This window comes from Pteropus alecto, unplaced genomic scaffold (genome assembly GCF_000325575.1).
Source record: "Pteropus alecto unplaced genomic scaffold, ASM32557v1 scaffold76, whole genome shotgun sequence".
Lineage (NCBI taxonomy): Eukaryota > Metazoa > Chordata > Mammalia > Chiroptera > Pteropodidae > Pteropus > Pteropus alecto.
This window is the reverse complement of record NW_006443138.1, coordinates 7,233,645-7,252,838: the sequence shown is the minus strand read 5'-3', so window position 1 is coordinate 7,252,838 and position 19,194 is coordinate 7,233,645. Positions and strand designations below refer to the sequence as shown.

The window sequence follows — 19,194 nt, the reverse complement described above, 5'->3', positions numbered from 1 at the left end:
AATAAATAAATAATAAAAAGAAAAAGAAATTAAGACGAGCTTACGATTTCTAATATTACTTTCCAGAGACGCCGTTCGTCCTTTTTTCTACTAAACGATTTAGCACCAAGATGGTGGTGATCTCCAAATTTCAAATTGTACAAATGAGAAAGGCAAAAAAAGAGGGAGAAATGGCCGACTGGTGGCTGGCTTGGGTTTTCTTTGAGATACAAGTTTATGCTCTGTCTTAAATGTTGCTTCTTACTTGTGTTTTGTCTTCTTGCTCTTCTAGAAAAACTATCCAAGATGACTGTTACTTACTCCAGTAAAGTAGCCAATGCGACTTTTTTTGGATTTCATAGGTTACTTCTCAAGTGGAGAGGCAGCATCTACAAACTACTGTACAGGGAATTTATTGTTTTTGCTGTTTTTTACACAGCAATAAGTTTGGTGTACAGGTACTTTCGTTTGCATGTCTCCTTCAGTGACCATCAAATATCACGTGAGAATACAGTCTCAAAAATCTGAGCCCTGCGGGTGCCACCAACTTTCACATTATGTAACCTCCTCTTTGGCATGGTCCTCTCTGTCGCCTTCTTCTCTCTGGGACAGGGTGTTTTACTCCACACTTAACCATTTGTAGGATGTGAACTAGACTCTAAACCGTTATGTTCAAGTGGTGTCCGTTCCAGCCCCATATCAATTGATCAATGTGGGATATTAGTCGTGTGTCAAGAATGTTGCTATAGGCATAAAATAGAAGATTTATACTTATATCCTCACTACGTGATCGTTTTGAATGGCAAAGTCCACAGATGAATAATTCTTTATGCCCCTCTCAACTATGTCATTCATAGTTTGAATTTGTGATCTGACAGCTTGTAGCAACTACCTACATAATTAACATGTTTGTGGATGGAGTCTATCAGGCATATACACCTGATATGGGAACTTTCTTTCCTTTTGCCTGGAATGACAAGAACTTATCCAGGATAATTCCCACCAACCTTACCAACCTTACTTCATCTAAAGAAAAGGCCTGAAAACTGATTTATTTTCTTTATGTCTTCTGAGTTTGGGGCATGTTATAGTCACAAAAGGAGATGTTTATTCTTTATAACATCACAAACTATGCCTGTCAGACTGACAGAAAATTTGAGCAATGTTATGTCCAAGAAATATTCTTATGACTAAAAGTTATAGTCTTAATCAAATGTTATCAGTATTATAAAAGGGAAGCTTTATGAGTGTTTTTATATTAAAATTAATTGCACACATTTCTTCTCTGGGGGAAATTAAAATTTAAAGTAGAAAAGCTAAAGGTTTTTGAGGCTGTATTTCCACCTTTTCTATGTACATCAGTTTGTTATTTTTCTTCTGCATACAGATGAATAAATTTTATATCATCATTCTCACCTCCGTTCGTCCTTGCGGCAACAGGACCCCAGTTGAAGAAGGGGGATATCAATTTGGCTGACTGATAATTATAAAAAGTAGAATAGGAAGAGCTATTTTGCTACATACCAAAATTACTGTTCCAAACAAATGTATATATTGATATACATTTTGGCAAAATATCTTCAAAGGGAATGTTTTCTTTAAAAACTCTAATAATTTTTCAGATATGTCTTATAAATATGATATTATTTTGACAATTTATTTGTGTTGCCTAATCCTTCAGAATGTGAAATGATGGAAGACACGTGACATTTCAGGATAATTGTCTCATTAGTTTATTTTTACTAATGTGAATTTATTGCTGCTACTGCTGCTTAGAATAGAATAGCCCTTAGAACAGTTGTACTGTAGCCAGAAATGCTCCATGGGGCTTTAACTTTTGCTCCAATATCTTATTTATACCCCACAAAATTATATACATATATTTTTTCTAAAGACCAAAAAGTATTTACATTTATAACAATGACCATTAGTTCAAGTCATTCTTCATTTTTTAAAGTTCAACTGTAAAAGCTTGATCCTTACATCTTGACCAAAGATACACCAAGAACTATAAGTTGACTTTGTCAAGAAAGTCAAACATACATATAGCACAATTTAAACACAGTTTAATTCTCATGTCTACTAATGTCCCTAAGTTTTTTAAGCAAATAGTTATACTTAGCAAAAATCATCAGATAGCACTAGAATTCATTAATTTGATTATATCTCTTCTTTTTTTTTTTTTGATATGGATTTGACAAAATAATTGGCTGTAGTACTTTCCAGGTAGTAAAATTTCTAAGTGTCTATTAGCTAAATATTTTTTCCTTTGGCCACTTAATAGTAACAATCACTCTATTATTAAGTATGACACCATAAGTTATAATGTTTTTTATATATAATATGTTATTTAATTCTCATAACATCTTTGATACATAGGTATTATTATCCCCATTTACAATGAGAAAACTGAGGCTCAGAGAGATTTTAAAATATATTCAAATCCAAATCTGTAAGTGGCAGACCTAGGATTCAAAGCTGACTTTATCTGATCCTATGGTCTGTGCTTTCTACAATTAAATCCTCTTTGACCATTTCTATTTGAGTACCAGAAACCATTCTGGCTGTAACTTGTCATCAGCATGACCTTGATAGGCCCGTGCAGCCAGCTGAGGCCTCTCTTGTCAGCTTTTTCTGACTGCAGAATGTCTGACACCTCCTCCAAGCAGAGGTAGGAAATCCAAGCCCGCTCTGCACCCTACACCCCCTTTGTCAGTACCAGCTCCCAGTTCTTTATCTGCAGTCTGATCAGTGGCTCACTGTTACGTCATTATCCCTCTGCTTCCTTTATCAAAGTTCTATCGACCCAAATAGTCCCTTGAAACACATTAACATGGATCTTTCCAAGGGACTCCTTCTCTTTTGGAACAGCTGTACTCATTCATTGATGCAAATTCATCTCTATTACTTCTCTTTCTGGATTTTAGCCATTATTATTAACCTGCCTTGAGACATTTCTTCTGACTCTGAATCCCCTCCCTACAACATAAATATTAATAATCGTTCCATTAAATGATTTTATGTTTAACAATACTATGAAATGGATTTGGGTCAGGTCTATAATATAAATTTTGATATTTGTATCATATTAATATAAACCCACCAAATATACTAATAAAAATGTTCATTTCTAATTGTTAGATGTTATTTTCTATTTTAAATAAATGCAGGCTTTAAAAAAAAAGTTATAGTATCCCTTGAAGTACAACACAGAAAATCAAAAATGTGATAAGTAGCATATTTAGGAGAAAGTAAGATCGAGATGTCAAATTCAGGGCTATTATTAATAATAAGTTAATAACTGTAATCCACTTAATCAAGACGCTCTTTTTTTTTTTTAGTACAACTGACGAATAATTGAAAAACGAACTCTTTTATAAGGTATCATGCTCCAAATTCAATGCATTAACCATATGAAGTTTAATATAATGTATCTAAAAATAAAATGGTTAATAAATCTCACTAATGACCAATAACATTTAGGTACTAAAAATATTAGTACTTGAAATAGCAATTAAAAAGCTTTTGAGATACATTAGCTTAGGTAGAAAAGAAAAAGTTATCGCTCCTTAAAAAAAAAAATTAAGATGATTTGTGCTTAATTGTTTGCACTGAATGTCACTTGCAGAGCAGGTGCAGAAGTATAATATCATAAAGGGCTGTGCATTTTATTTTTGCTCCAGATTGTTACTTACAGGAGCCCAAAAACGTTACTTTGAAAAATTATCAATTTACTGTGACAGATATGCTGAACAAATTCCAGTAACCTTTGTGCTTGGTAAGTATAGGTCACACGCAGAATGCAGCCACACAGCTGTCTCCGTTAGGATGACACCGATGACTCTGCATGGGAGTGTTTCCAAGCTGAGAGGCATGCCTGAGAAGCCACCGCTTGCAATAGAAGCAGAATCAACCATAAGGTTTGCCTTCAGGGCTGCTTTCGCTAAATTAACACCAAACAAGTTTGAGGTAATAATCTGCTATTGGACAACGAAGCTTTCTCTTGACTAACTCTCCAATTTTGCTATCAATATTTGACTTCTAATACCCACTTACGGGGTGCTACGGCATTGCCAGGCACAAATTACGTTTTTTTCTGGACGGCAAAATCATAAGATATGAATGACAACATATTTTTACATCCCAGTCCCTATAAAAGGCTAAAATTCTGCTAAAAGCATCAGCATCAACCATGTGTCTGCTGTAAGAAATTGCTTTATAGTTTCCGGTTCTTCTACAGGGTTTTATGTTACTCTGGTGGTGAACCGATGGTGGAACCAGTTCGTGAACCTGCCCTGGCCGGACAGACTGATGTTTCTCATATCCAGCAGCGTTCACGGAAGCGACGAGCATGGGCGCCTGCTCAGAAGGACGCTGATGCGCTATGTCAATCTCACGTCCCTGCTCATCTTCCGCTCGGTGAGCACGGCTGTGTACAAAAGATTTCCAACGATGGACCATGTGGTTGAAGCAGGTATTGTGACTGGCTTTTCCTTCCATGGCCTCCTCTCGACCTAGATGGGAATCTTCAAAATTCCTTTGGAAGTTCTTTTTTATTTCTTTATTCATCCAAGAAACATTTATTGATTACCTACTATGTGCCAGAAACAGTCCAAAGAGGCAAAAATAAACAAGACATGGTTCCCGCCCTCAAGAAGTTTACTTGGGGGTTGGAGGAGGAGGAGAAGCAGACAGTCAACTTCTAATTAGTTTGCAGATAGTCACATGACCTTTAGGGAAATATAATAATAATTAACCATATTTATTTAAAACCATCTGTGATATTACATTTCTAGCACTTTGCAGTTTATCCACTTTCATTAATATTATTTCATTTGGACTTCAAAAAAAAGAAAGAAAGAAAGAAGTTGGAAACAGATTCAGAGAAATTATGACCTGCTCTGGATCACACAGCACACATTAAAATTCAGGCTCCAAAATCCTAAGGTAATCCTTTCCTACACAAGTAGATTCTGGTAGGAACCAGGATGTGGGTTTCATTGAGGCAGATCCTGAGGGGTGGCAGTGTGGGTCTGTTGTCTCTCCTATTCCTCAAAGTAGATGCAGTTATGCTACTGGGCTCCTAGACATACTGTACTGAGTACAAATCATGCTGGAAGGATGGTTCTCTTTGGTGTGTTAAATTTAGCAAAGAAGCTGTTAAACTAGCCTTCAATGGGATTAGGATTAAACGAGATAATTCTCAGCATGTGCTGAATAAATGTTGGTGTGTGTGCTAGGTTGTCGTTAATAGACTATTCATATGTTGGAATGGATTAATGGATGTATAGAAGATGCAAAGATCATGATATGTTCTGCCTTTATATTGAGTACTGTCTCAAATTAGTTTGCTGTATATAGTCTCTTTCTCTGAAATGTCCTTAAAAACAGACTTTTTAAAAGAATAAGATCTTTTGTTTGTTTTTGGAGGGGTTATATTTTGGCCCTTGTTTGGTTTGGTTTTGCCTTCTTCGATAGGCGATATACATAGTGACTAAGAACACAATGTAAGAGTTCGAATCTTCACTCTACCACTTACTGGCTATATGACCTTGTATGAGTTACCTGACCTTTCTATGCTTCAGTTTCCTCATCCATAAAATAAGTTTATAGTAATTTATAATGCCACTTATTCATATACCTCATCAGTTTGTTGTGAGGGTTAAATAAACTAACATTTGCAACGTGTTTAGAGGAATACCTGGCACATGGTAAATGCTACATGGGTCCTTGGTCTTAATAATGAAATCATTTAGTACTACCCCATAAGATGCTCTTTGGTCACTTTAGAAGACTCATTTGAAATGACATGCCAGATCTTCTTGATCTAAATGACCAGGAGGTTGGGAAAGTCAAAGTGGAAATAAAGAAGGAGGATTGTAGTGGATGTTGTTAGGGGTACAGATATGAGAAAGTACTGGGTTGCAGTGAGTTGGTTAAAGATTCAGGTGGACATTACTAATGGCCTGGTAAATGCACAGGTGTATGTATTCTGATGTGAAACCAGTAGAAACAAACAAACAAAAAAATTAACTGCCGTGCCTCCTCCAAATTTAAAAGTTGAATACTGCTTCATAATAACCAAGTTGAAAATGCTGCTTGATAACTTAATTTTTTTTTACCTTAATATCTATAGGATCAAATGCAATAAGAATTACTACTTCTGAAGACTTAAAAATAAATAAGAAAGGTTTTACCCATTCCAAATTGATGAGTGAGAGCTAAAGTTTACTTGGATGAATAAAGATGATATTTCTCTAGTCCTGATGCATCCTTGGAATGAAGAAAGTACATTCCAAGAACCAGACACCAGGTCCAATTCTCAAAGCAAATCTCAACCTCTTAGCGTCACCTTTATATTAAAAGCAAATAAGGAGGAAGCCAGGATGGCTGGAGTTGGAGAGGCCTTTGGGACCTCTGGTCAGACCTGAGCTGAAGAGGGCTGAGTTGTGCTCAGGTCTGAGGGGCAAGTAGAGAAGGTGAGGTGAATAGGAGAATGACATGTTTTATTTCCTTTAGGTATAATGTTCATAATAGCAAAACTTACTCCTTGTCAAACTTGTACAAATACCTGTCATGTGCTTGTGTCCACCCTCTTTTGTTTTCCAAGGCATTTGAAATACTTTCTCTCCCCAACCACCAAAACCCCCAACCATTCCAAGGGAATCTGGTAATCAGTCATTCCCTCCTTGAAATGCATTTAAACGAGAGTGTCTCAAGGTGTGATCTGAAGACCCACAGGCCCTTTGCATCTTGAATAACTTGAGTTGTTTATTTAAAATACATATTCCTGGGCCCAACCCCAGACCTACTGAATAAGAACCATTGGATGTAAGGCCTAGGAAACCTGCATTTAAACATGCTCCTATGATATGCTTCTTTATAAACCAAAGTTTGAGAAGTACTGAGTCTTCTCTAGGGTGCTTATATTTTCGAACCCTTTTTCTCACCCCTGAGGTAAGAGCCTTTAGCAACCACCAAGTCATTCATTACTATTAACAAAGTAGCAATGATTAAGAGAGTGAATGCAAGGGTTTGCCTATGCTGGAGACTCCAGCATTATAAAGAGTCTTAAGGCGGCAGTCTGGTCAGAGACTACTCTCTAGGGGATTTGAATTAGACCTGATTGAATATAACAAGTATTCTGAATTCCATTCTTTTGTTGGTTTGTGTGGAGGGGCTGAAGGAGGAAGAGAACTGGAGAAGATAGGAGGAAGCTAAAGCCTTTGCAGGCGCCCTCTGGTGCCATCGCTGATGATCGCAATAAAAAGGTCCCTACTGCTCTCCTTCAGTCCTAAGTGTTTTCTTGAAACAGCAGAAAAAGGGGTATGGAATGGCTTGTGCCCCCAGGAGCATTAGGTTTATGTGTTAGTGGTGGGGCAAAGGTTCTGAGCCATGGCCCTCGAGGCTGAGGGAGAAGCTTCAGAGGTGAGGTCCCCCCTATCTGGCTGCCCCACAGCCAGTCATGTGAGTGGGCCCCTCTCTGTGCACAGACAACACTGACTCACCTGACTTTCTGCTCCTTTCCCCAGCAGAGAGTGCTGATTTAGTATGCACGTGGGGTCAGTTTCCAAGCTCTCCCAACTGGGCACATGCCTCCACCACTCTGACTGTCCTTTGCTTGTGCCAGCATTTTTGGGAAGAACAGGAGGTTCAGGGATGGCGGAAAATGTTTGGCAGATCCCCTTAGCCCAGAGCCAGGGCACCTGCACTGTCTGAGGGCAGAGAGGGCAGGAAGTAAAATGCAGTGGCCATAAAGGGGTGGGGACAAAGGTAAGATGCAATGCTGAGGGCGCAATAAAACCTCTTGTCAGATGACTTCCCCACATAATATCACCTGCCTGGAAAAGCACATATTCTGAAACTCCAGTGTGCACTAGATATTGTTAAAAATCAATGTTGCTAAAAATTCAGATCCCAAAATATGGCCCCAGAGATTCTGATTGAGTAGATCTGGGGTGAGGTCCAGGAATGAGTGTATTTAAGATGTTTCTGGAGACTTTGAGGCGGTGGGTCCTGGATCATACTCTGAGAAACAATGGGCTCTAAAGTAACCAGGGCTTCTCTCCAGCCTCTTCTCCTTGCTTCAGGGAGGTTCCCTGCCACAAAGATTCAGGGCTGGCGAGAAGAAAATGAGTGGGAAGGCAGAGAGATGCCCTTCCTTCTGAAGCATCTGACAATCACTTGACTGGGGCCTGATGAGCTAGCTCACTCATCTGGCGATCCTTGAACTTTCTTTGCTTTGAAGTTGGACAGTCATGTTATATTATTCTGTAAAATTAAAAAGAGCAAAATGCTTACTACTGAGGAAATACATATGCTTTGATATTACAGGTTAAATTTCTCAATTTAAAAATAAGTAATTTTATTTTTGCTCACATGAAAATAGCAATATAACGAATGAATGCTAAATAATGTCTATTATGCTGAAAATTCCTGGAACTGGTCTCTTATCGAACCAGTGGAGTAGCAATATAGTCTCTGTCATTTTGCCCGTTAGCTACGAACCTGTCCTGGAAAGTCTGATCATTCCAATCACCTGCCCTAAAAGATGCCGCTCATCCAAGTCAAATTGAGTACACAATTCTAGATCTCTGCTGATTCAAATGACGGCCTTAATTGGGTGGTGACATTATGGTATGGTATGGAATTGTCATAAACATTCTATCTAGTGTTTCACAGTGGTCAGGAGAGGAAAATATTTCTCTTTGAAATTACTCATCAGGACACAAAGATAGACAATTATATACATTCTTCTAAAAAATTCCTAAAGCTGTTGCTGAATTTATCATGTATTTGCTCATCCAACAAAGATATATTGCGTGTATACTGGATGCCAGGCACTGCACTGAGCACTGGAGTACGGCTATAAGGGAGAACGAATGTAGTCTCTGTCCTCAATAGTCAGTAAAAATTATGACAAGCCTTTTCTTACATGAATTGTTTTCAGAGACAAACATAGCATCTTTACAGCTAAATTTCGTATCTCTATATTGCATTTCTAGTTCTCTAAAATGTTTTCCTTCTGTGATTCATAGCCCATAAGAGTGGTTAGAAGAGAACAAAGTTTGAGGAAAGGACGCCCTTTAGTTTTCTCAAAGTCCTGGAATCTTGACATGAAGTCCCTTGAGCTTCTTCCATGACTAGAGAGAGCTCGATGAGAACCCATAGAAATTTTATCAATGTTTATAGTTAACAGACATTAAAACAACTAAGCAAGCATTCAATTGTCAAGTGACTATCAAGATAAAAATTCTAACTTTATAATAACTGGCTAGAAGGCTAGTCTCATTCGAGTTTCTGGCATATTTAGATCATTTAATCTGTGATCTTCTTCCGTCCTACTCCATCAAACCACAATTCAAGTAAAATCAAATGGATTTTGTATATTGACTTTCTGTTCTGTGGTCTCCTGTTCAAGGTTTTTCTGTAAAATCAAATGGATTTTGTATATTGACTTTCTGTTTGAAAATCACTGCCTATGCACTCCATGGCAACGTGGTCTCTGAAATCCCCCACTGCTCTGTGTTACAGGAGAGGTGATCAAGGGAACAGTGGTATTCACAGCTGTGCCAGTTTTTCCTCTGTTGGCTGAACTTCTACAGGCTGAGTCAGTTACCCAATAGTCTCACATGATGAACTCAGGACAGACAGAATGTCATCCTGTGAGTGAAACTTGACTCACCTATGTGCACTTGCATTACTTAAGAGAGGAAGTGCACCATAAAACCAGCCCTCCTGGCACGAATGCCATGTCTGGACAGTCTCAGCTGGTCAGTGTTTGAAGGTTCCCCAGTTCTGTTTAGGAGTTCAATCAAGGCTACCTACTCAATGTTTCTCAAAGTATGATTGTAGACCACATTCATTGAATTATCAAGGTACTTATTTCAATTATAGATGCCCAGGCAACCTACAGAATCAGAATCTCTGTGTCATAGGGCCTAGGAATCCACATTTTAAACAAGCTCTCCAGAAGTGCTGCAGGATGTTTGATTCAGGCCAAAAAAAAAAAAAAATGCTGAAATGGCCAGCTTGCTATGTGATTCTATACAAAGGTAGTTGTTCCCAAACTTTGTTACAAGTTGGAATCACTAGGGTTGTTTTGAAAATACGGATGCCTGGCCCCCATTCCCAGATATTAGGATCCAATAGGAATAGGGTACATCAGTGGTTTTCAAAGCTCCCCTGATCATTCTAATATATGCAGTAAAGTTTAGGAACCACTACATTAGGGCACATCCATTAACTCCTCCAACTTTACCTGCCGATCACCTCGGATCTATTTACTAAGGCCGAATGAAATTCTGGGCAGGTGAGGAGTTAAGAGCACTGATTTTTCGTATTACATTTTCTGCGCATAATGTGTAGAAAGAAGGCAGTAAACTACCTTCTGGTAAATGGGGCGGGGTATGGCTGACTAGAGATGTTTTGCTCACAGGAAAACAGGGCAGTTTCCCTGCCTCTGTTCAGCATTGCTAACTCAGAAACTGATTTCGGTCAACCATTTCCTATTTCAAGCTTTTCAAACTATGGGTTGTAACTTACTACTGGGTCCTTAAATCGTTTTTATTGGCTTGCAACCAGCATTTTTAATGGAATGGAATGGGATGGAAAGGAACAGAAAAGATCAAAAAGCACATTATGTAAAAGAGCCAATAACTGCTTTGTAAACCACACATATCTTCCTTGGTTCATAGTAAACAATATCTGACATACAGCCCTACACAATGCCTTCACAATGTGATTCCAATTCTCTCTCAATCTCATTTTGCCTCCTCTTGGTTTTTCCAGTTGCAATTTCTAAACCTTTACCATCAGATTTCAAGGACAGCTATAGTTGAATCTGGTGCCTTCGTTCCATCTATTTTGAAAACACAGAGATGAAAATGAGCCAGGCTTGTTATAATCTTCCTGAAAAAGTCATCTCTCTGAGAAGGGCTCAGATGCTGAATGCACAACTTTCTCTTTCAGAAAGAACTGGCAACAAACCCATTCTGCCTTCAAGTTTTGAGATGCAGAGCTTTTACTTCTGCTAATAAAGCCTCATTTGCACACTCTGCCTTAAAAGCAAAAGATATCTGCCTCGGCTTCAACAGAGGAAAAATAGATGTGCAGCAGATGAAATCTGTGATGACTGAAATATTGTTTACCGAAGGACTTAATTGGTTCTTTGGCTTGTGGGCAATAAAATGTAGCCTTTAAGTAGAAGATACTACTCCAACAAACCACAATTCAGGTTGCAAGTAAATACAAATATATATATGCATATATATGCATATACATATATATATATTTATATATGTAATTTACTTTGATTTGAAATATTAAGGAGGATTCTTTGGGATAAGCAGTAGGCAAATTGCTCAGCAGAGCTGAACCTGCCAGGAGGCCAGAAGGAAAAGATATAGCCAGAGAAACTCTAGGCAGATGCAATGGCAAGATAAAACAGCAATGGCAAGGGTATGGATAGGGCCTGAGGGAGCGTGGCATGAAGACAGACATGTGAAGGAGAGAGAGTAGTGTGAGGACCAGCCGACTGGTAGTGCTGCCAAACTGTAGCAAATCAATACCTGTGGTTAACATTGCCTGAGAGATGAGGATAATGACCGCATTCTGAAAAAGGGAATTGGTCTCTGGTTAAAATAGCTTGAAGTGCTGCTGAGGATAACATTTCATTTCATAACAAATGCTCCTTGAATCGATTTGACCAACAATCTAGAGATTTTCTTTCAAGTGACCAAAAACTCAATTTCCAAAGATGACATTACTTTGGGATAAGATGTGTGACCCTGTGGGGAATAACAAAACCATTCTGCCTGTACACTTTTGGAGGACACTTTAATGTCTAGTTCATCATTCATTTTTCACAACACCTAGCTAAGTTTTTAATAAATTTGGGCTGAAAAGTAAAAATCACCAGCTTTCCTTGCTCTGCATGTTCCCTTCCAATTGGAGGGTGCACTACATGGAGCGGAGGACCCAACTCTACCTTTGGCGTTTGCACTAAATAAACCCTCACTCTGCATATTTGCTTTCACCTAAGAAAGGACTTGCCAGCACAATTCGATCCATGCTCCTGAATAAAAAATAACCAGAGGTAAAGTTATTCTGTGGTCAAATGACAAAGACTGCAGCCAGTATATAAATGCAGTCATTTTTTAAAATTGCACTATAAATCCCAAGAATATAACTATTAGATAATTGATATGAAATGTCTAAGACAAGCTTTCCAGGGAAAAGATGATGAGCTGCAACAAGTATTTAAGCATAAAGCCAAGACAGGTCAAGTTTATTAACTTCTTGTAATAAGAATTAATCATGCTCTGCAAGTCTTAAAAAAAAAAAAAAAGTCATTATCTGGATCATGCAACAACTTCAAGATGCACTGAGAAACGAGAAGAGAATTATCAGGCTCCAGTTCCCCAGGCATAGGCACAACCCTGCTAAGCTAATGTGAATAACCTGACTATTATCTAAATAGCTTCCTCTTGGTAAATATTGGCTTTGTACTTGTTACTCTGTTTATTTCAAATATGAATAAACAGAATCTTCACTCATAGGCAGTGATTTTCAAACATTGCTGTGTGTCAGAATTTCCTGCAGAACTTGGTAAACATGCAAATAACTTCCTGAACCCAGTTCCATTAAATCACCTGGGAAGACTGAAAGGAATGTTGATGCCTGGGCCTCACTCTAGACTAGTTGAATCAGAGTCTCTGGGGATAAGGCCAAGGCATTGATATTTTCTAAAAGTACCCAAACGAGACTTGGGTCGAGAAGTTCTGCCCTTCCAATCGGAGGGTGTAATTTGGTAGATGAGAGTGGGGCCCAGTCCCCTCCAAGTATAATAGGTGTCATATGTGATTCTAAACCCATGCTCCATAGACCTTCTCAAACACACTGGCCTAGATCCTATCAAAACTCAATGTAACTCCAAAGCTTTATGAATCCATGACTCTCAAAATGGACATGTCTCACTTCTCCTTAGACTTCTTTTCTGTTATAGCAAAAACCCTTAAATAAAACTCAGTCTGCATGGTAAGGAGAAAGGATTACTTGAATGAAGCAGGATAACCAAATTTATAAACTGATTAAGATGCTTAAGAATATTAAGTGTTATATTAGGGCAAAAGTTGCTTTTCATCTGAATGTTTTATCAGAATTCCATAAATATTTCTGAGACAAAAGTAACTCAAAATTAACATCTAATTAAAAATCAGTTTTAGAAATAAACTTTAATTCAAAATATATTATTTGTACTAAATCATAATGAACATTTAAAAGTCCACTTAAAATAAAAAAGTCAAAGGGGTAAATATACGAGGATAGTCATTACATTATTATGTTTAATAGCAAAAATTTTAGAACAACTGAAACGTTTATTCAAAGGAGGACTAGTTAAATAAAATACTGTATACAACTAACTAGAATGCAACCATTAAAAAGAATGATGCTTCTCTCTATATATATTAACTGAAAAGATCTCCAAGATATAACTGAAAATAGAAGCCAATTCTACATATGTATGTAGTATAAAAACCATTTGCATTTTTAAAAATTAGGCCTATATGCAATTCATGGTATTTCTCTGGAAAGATACACAATAAACTGGTTGCAGTGATTTCTTTCAGAGAGGGAAACCGTGAGGCTGGGAAAATGTCTCGCACTTTCCTCATTAATATTCTTCTGGTCCTTTTGGATTTTTGTACCATTTGAATTACTTTATGAAATTTTTTTAAAAAAAGAAAGGTCTGGTGACAGAAGGAAATTTAACTTGGATGGTTAACAGTGCAATATGACGTTTTATTGAATTGTACACTTGAAACCTATTTGATTTTATTAACCAACGTTCTTTGCCCTTCCAAGGGGGTTTAGTGGGGGACACGTTTATGCATAACACACTAAGATAAGGCAAAAGAGAGCTCATGGCGGGAACTTTAAAGGAGAGAAATCCCAGGGAGGGAGAAGGAAGAAATCCAGGAAGGCTTCACTGAAGAGGACCTGGTTAATGAGCAATCTGAAGGGAGTGGTTGGGAGAAAAGTCATGTGATTCACGAATCCTAACCATTCTAAATATTCTTGCTCTTAATTTTAGATGACTAAATCAAAACCTATGGAAGAAACCTTCCCCAGATGTTCTAGTCCACATTTAATCTAGTTGCCTTACTTCCTACCGGCCATCTCTGTTAGGGATTGCCGACATGCATTGCCTCATATATTGATGTGTAGCTTGTGAGTTCACGCACCACAAGCATGTGTGTGCTTGCGCATATACATTCCCTATCTCTCATACAAGTGTAGACTACTTGAGACAGGAAACTTTATATTTCTTTGATATTCCTCCATTACATGCTCACACAGTTGACGCCGAAATATTTATGGTAACATATTAGTGCTAAACTAGGTCTGTATAACCCAGCTATTTTTACTTTGTGTAAAGGTTTTATGACAGCAGATGAAAGAAAATTATTTGACCACCTCAAATCTCCTCATCTGAAATATTGGGTTCCATTCATCTGGTTTGGAAATCTGGCAGCTAAAGCCCGGAATGAAGGTAGAATCAGAGACAGTGTTGATCTGCAATCATTGATGACTGTAAGTACATCATAAACTGTCAATGAAAGATGCTAATGCAGAGACCAAGAGGCACCCGGATGTGACAAGTCAGACTGAAGTGAATCCCTTTGTTCACTTCTGGTTCCGAAGGAACCGGAAAGACTGGGCTGGTGTCAGAACGCTCAACGCACAGGACATGGATGGCACACAGGCTCTGACTCAGATTGACTTGGAAGCTCTGTTTTAAACAGAATTAAGCTTGTAATACCCTCTGTTAGAAAGTGTCTCCTGATTGATTAGCAATGCCTGCCAAGGGCTCTGAAAATCTGGCGCCCATGCAGCATGTTTGTATCCCTGGCTCCAGGATCTTAGAGTAAAATCTGGAGTAGAAATAAACCCCCCCAAAATTGAAATAACCTGAGGTTAAGGAAGCTTTTACGATGCTCCGGCAAACAAAACTATGTTTTCATTCAGTGAAATAACCCTGAATTCATCTAAGAAACAAATTAATGTAAGGGCTAGATAGATTTGTGCCATGACAGTCTCCTGTCTGGATTAGACTAAAAGGAGTGAATGATTTAAAAATAGCTCCCAAATGAATGTGAACTCTTCTTTCCAGTCTCAGATAATAACTTACAGTTCGATAGAGGGCAAAAAAAATCAATGGATCCCAGTTCTTCCTGCTCCAAGGAAACATAGATTTTCTGTCAATATAAGCATAGGGAGTGGAGTGGATTTTATTTCTTTTTTCTAAGATCTATAGTAAGCATGTTTTCAAAAGACAGAAACGAACATAGTAATCTGCTCTCCACATAATTTACTAAAGTGGCTAGAAATGATTTATTTAAAATATTAACCACTGCCTCCCCATCACCACTTTGGACCAATGTCATGTTGGAAATTGTGGATTTAGTAGAGTAGGAGATACTTCCAAAAAGTCCTGCTTTGTATTAATACTAAGTATATATTCAAATGTACATTGTTGAATGCTGATCATTACATGCCATTTTCAGAATTTTCCTTTTGGGGTAGCTTTCACAACCAATTTACTAGCCTGACAAAGTTAGTCTCATCTTTTTCAGACATAATCATAAAAGACATGTTCATATTTTGAATCCTAATAAATATTTATTCCCACACCCATCATTTTAGTCAATTGTGTTTTATCTGTTTCCGGCTTAGGAAATGAACCAGTATCGCTCTTGGTGCAGCCTCTTATTCGGTTATGACTGGGTTGGGATCCCGCTGGTTTACACCCAGGTATCCAACACCGTGCATGTGACTTTTCTTTCCACTTGCCCGCTTTGGTGCTTGCCTAGGCAAACAGCACTGGGCTCTCATTTGGATTTCTCTCTCTTCCAGGTTGTCACTCTGGCTGTCTACACCTTCTTCTTTGCGTGCCTCATTGGACGCCAGTTCTTGGATCCCACTGAAGGCTACGCGGGGCATGACTTAGATCTTTACATTCCAATCTTTACTCTCCTGCAGTTCTTCTTCTATGCAGGATGGCTCAAGGTAGCTAACAGTCTCAGTATCATGAGACGCACTCTGTAATCTCTGTCATGTTCCAAACTCTGCATTCTGATCCTTTACTGAGTCTAGAAAATCATTCCTGAGTGAGTCAAAGGAAGATTTTACATTTAATAGCTCAGAGATCTTATTACTTTTCAACCATGGATTCGAGTGTCAGGGATGTGGTGAGTACTGTATTGCAGCATTCTGAAGCAGTTCATTTATGCAAAGAGATTACAAGAATACTCTTTCATGGCTATTGATTTTTTTAAGTTTTTGTGTGCTCCCATTAGGTTTACGATAATGTAAGTAATAACTGTACCTGCATTGATATTTTATACCACAATAAGCAACTAGTCAGAATAAGAGTAAATAAGAAGTCTTGTGTGATCAGACTTAAGCATTAATATTGTATTGTTATTATGGCTCTGCCCAACTCTGGAAGCAGTTAGCTGTGATTCCCTGAAATCCCACTAGCTTTCCCACAACATTAAGTGCATCCCATTTTCAAAACCAGCACTGAGCCTCAGAAAAGAATTCATCGAAATCAAAACCAGAAACACCAGGACTAATGACAACATTTGGTTTGTCAGGAAATTAAAAACAGGTGAGAAGTGAAGACGACTTGTCCAATCATCAGTGTGGAATTTTATGTGTTCCGCCACCACCATCTCTCCTTTCCTCTCATCCCTCCCTAGATGTATGTGTAAATAAATATCTGAGGTCTTCCACCTCTTTTGTGAATTTCCAAAAAGAGAAGTACAGTATGTGATGGAAAAAAAACAGAGACAATGGCTACATTAGGTTAATTGAAATCTAACGACACTTCGAAGATGACTTTAATAAAACAGAATTTCCAAATGTTGACCTTCTAAACCGCCACATGATGGAGCGTACCATTGAGGCCTTCCAGGTTACAGATGCATTTTCCCTGCAGATGCCTTGGCTTTCATTGGTTTGAATCTTAACCAGGAAAAATTAATTATATTGGCATTTCAAATTATACTTCAAAGAGTAGAGGCATATCCTTTTCAAATGTTTGTGGTTCTTAAATATTTTTACCCATTTAAGGCAGAGAAAGAGCAAGAGAGACTAACAGCTCTCATTTACCATTAGAGAAAAAAGTCGACTATTTTTATAAACAGAAAATCACTAAAATGGCCCAAATGCTCAATCATTCTGGCCTTTTATTGTCTTTCCCCGCTGAATAGTGCTGAGCTTTTTAGTCTTTGCTTCATGTCCAAGTGAGGTGTTCGGCCAACCTCTAAGGAACAGTTAGTTTCTGCCTTCTGACATGTTCTCCTTTTCCTTTACAAAATATTTTAAAGGCAAAAATGAAATGACAATTTTGCTCCATTAAGAGATAAGCAACCCCAAGAGCAGTGAGTTTTCCCACTGTGGATTGTATCTCAATTTCTAAACAGCTGTTTTATCTTGACCATTCTAATATTTATAATACTTTTCAAAGTGCAGAAAACCTATCTTAACCTTTTCTTGTCTTTTTTTTTAGGCGAGGCAACCTTTGGTTGACCTTATAGATTAGATTGCAAGGACCTTGTCAGTTTACAATCCCTTATTTTTTTATTTTTTTTATTTTTTTATTTTTTACGCCTACAGCATCTGGTCTTCCTAGGTGGTCTCCCATCCAAGTACTAACCAGGCCCTACTCTGCTTAGCTTTCGAGATCAGATGGGATCGGGCTTGTTCAGGATACCATGGCCGTAGACCCATCTTAACCTTTTGAACAGTATATTATTTAGTTATTTTCTAGAAATGGAGTCTCCAAGAAAGTAAAACATATTTTTGTGAGATAGTTAATTCAGAGACATAGGTGTTTTGGTGGTTAAATGTGGACTCTATGACTACGTGCAGGACCGATCTCATAAAAGTGAAATTCCAGGTATAACAAAAATATTTTCAGAACCCATCCAGTGGCCCATGTAATTTAAGGAAAACTCCAGGCAAGAAAAAGTAGATAGTCCCTAGCAATTTGCAGTAAAGGACTTCAACATGCACACTGCTGTGAGGCTGGCTGTTCGAGCCCTCTGCCCAGGCCTATCCCTTAGAATAAGGGAGATGATGGTTCTCAAACCAGGCCATGCATTACAGTCTCCTGGGAGCTTCACCCGATACTGATGCCTAGTCTCAACCTCACACCCACTAAATCAGAATTTCTGAGGGAAGGGTTTGGGCATCACATTTTTTTAAGCTCCACAGGAGATTTTTATATTTAGCCAAGGTTGAGAACAACTGCTCTAAGTGATTAGACTCAAATCCTAAAAAATAAGTAGGTAGGTTTTTCTACCAAATTGTTTCAGAATCTAGAAACTCAACTAATCAATGGTGCCTTTATTTTCTACACTTGTAAGTTTTTACCATCTAGTCCCAATAAAAACACACACTCACATACACACACACACACACACACATGCATACATACACACACACTTCCAGATAATTAAAATCAAAGAAAATTATTCAAAATGAGAATAATAAGTGAGTCATATTTGGCATGTAAATCTCTCATCAAGAGCTTATTCAATTCAGGAACACGGTAAGAACATCTAATATTGACCAACTATTAGAGGATACATGATAAAAAACTACCTAAACTTTTCCCAGTGGGAAAACTTACTAAATAACTGTAAGTCCTTTAGGGTCTACTCGCTGATAAATATCTGTGTCTGTAGAACAACCCACTCTCCTCTAGACTTCATATTTTGAAAGTGGCAAGCTTCATGGCTGACTTATTCTACGTTCTCCACTGCAGGTGGCTGAGCAGCTTATCAACCCTTTTGGAGAAGATGATGATGATTTTGAAACCAACTGGTGCATTGACAGAAATTTGCAGGTTGGAGGATCTTTTCCTTCCTTTATAAACATAAATAATCACTTGTGAAGTTGCAAATCTAAGCAGACACTGAATGCAGGACCCTGAATTTCAGAGCTTTAGCCAAAAATAAGGGAGGTTTGGCTCTTCAGCATGTTGTCTCAGGTCTCTTTGGATCTTCACGGATCCTAGATTTCAGTTTCAGTGAAATTTAGCTCCTTTTAAGTAGAATTTCAAGCCAGTTTTCATTTTATTATTATTAGTAGTAGTATTAGTATTACCTACCCTCTTCTACCTCAGTGTAGAATAATATTTTA

At 38.0% G+C, this 19,194-nt stretch overlaps 1 protein-coding gene and 1 pseudogene across 2 annotated transcripts in view; one reads left to right on the top strand and one right to left on the bottom strand.

Annotated features, from left to right (window-relative positions):
* BEST3 (bestrophin 3) overlaps positions 1-19,194 on the top strand; it is a 40,011-nt gene that overhangs the window by 1,865 nt on the left and 18,952 nt on the right. Inside the window, exons 2-8 of one of the 2 annotated variants that reach the window (XM_006923731.1) lie at positions 272-437; positions 3,663-3,757; positions 4,220-4,453; positions 14,420-14,574; positions 15,718-15,795; positions 15,898-16,050; positions 18,818-18,898. In XM_006923731.1, coding sequence (XP_006923793.1) covers positions 286-437; positions 3,663-3,757; positions 4,220-4,453; positions 14,420-14,574; positions 15,718-15,795; positions 15,898-16,050; positions 18,818-18,898 — 948 coding nt within the window. In that variant the 5' untranslated portion in view covers positions 272-285. Of the gene's footprint in view, positions 1-271; positions 438-3,662; positions 3,758-4,219; positions 4,454-14,419; positions 14,575-15,717; positions 15,796-15,897; positions 16,051-18,817; positions 18,899-19,194 lie in introns of those variants that run through there. The other variant, XM_025041042.1, reaches the window with a different exon arrangement.
* Positions 17,656-17,774, bottom strand: LOC112472365 (annotated as a pseudogene).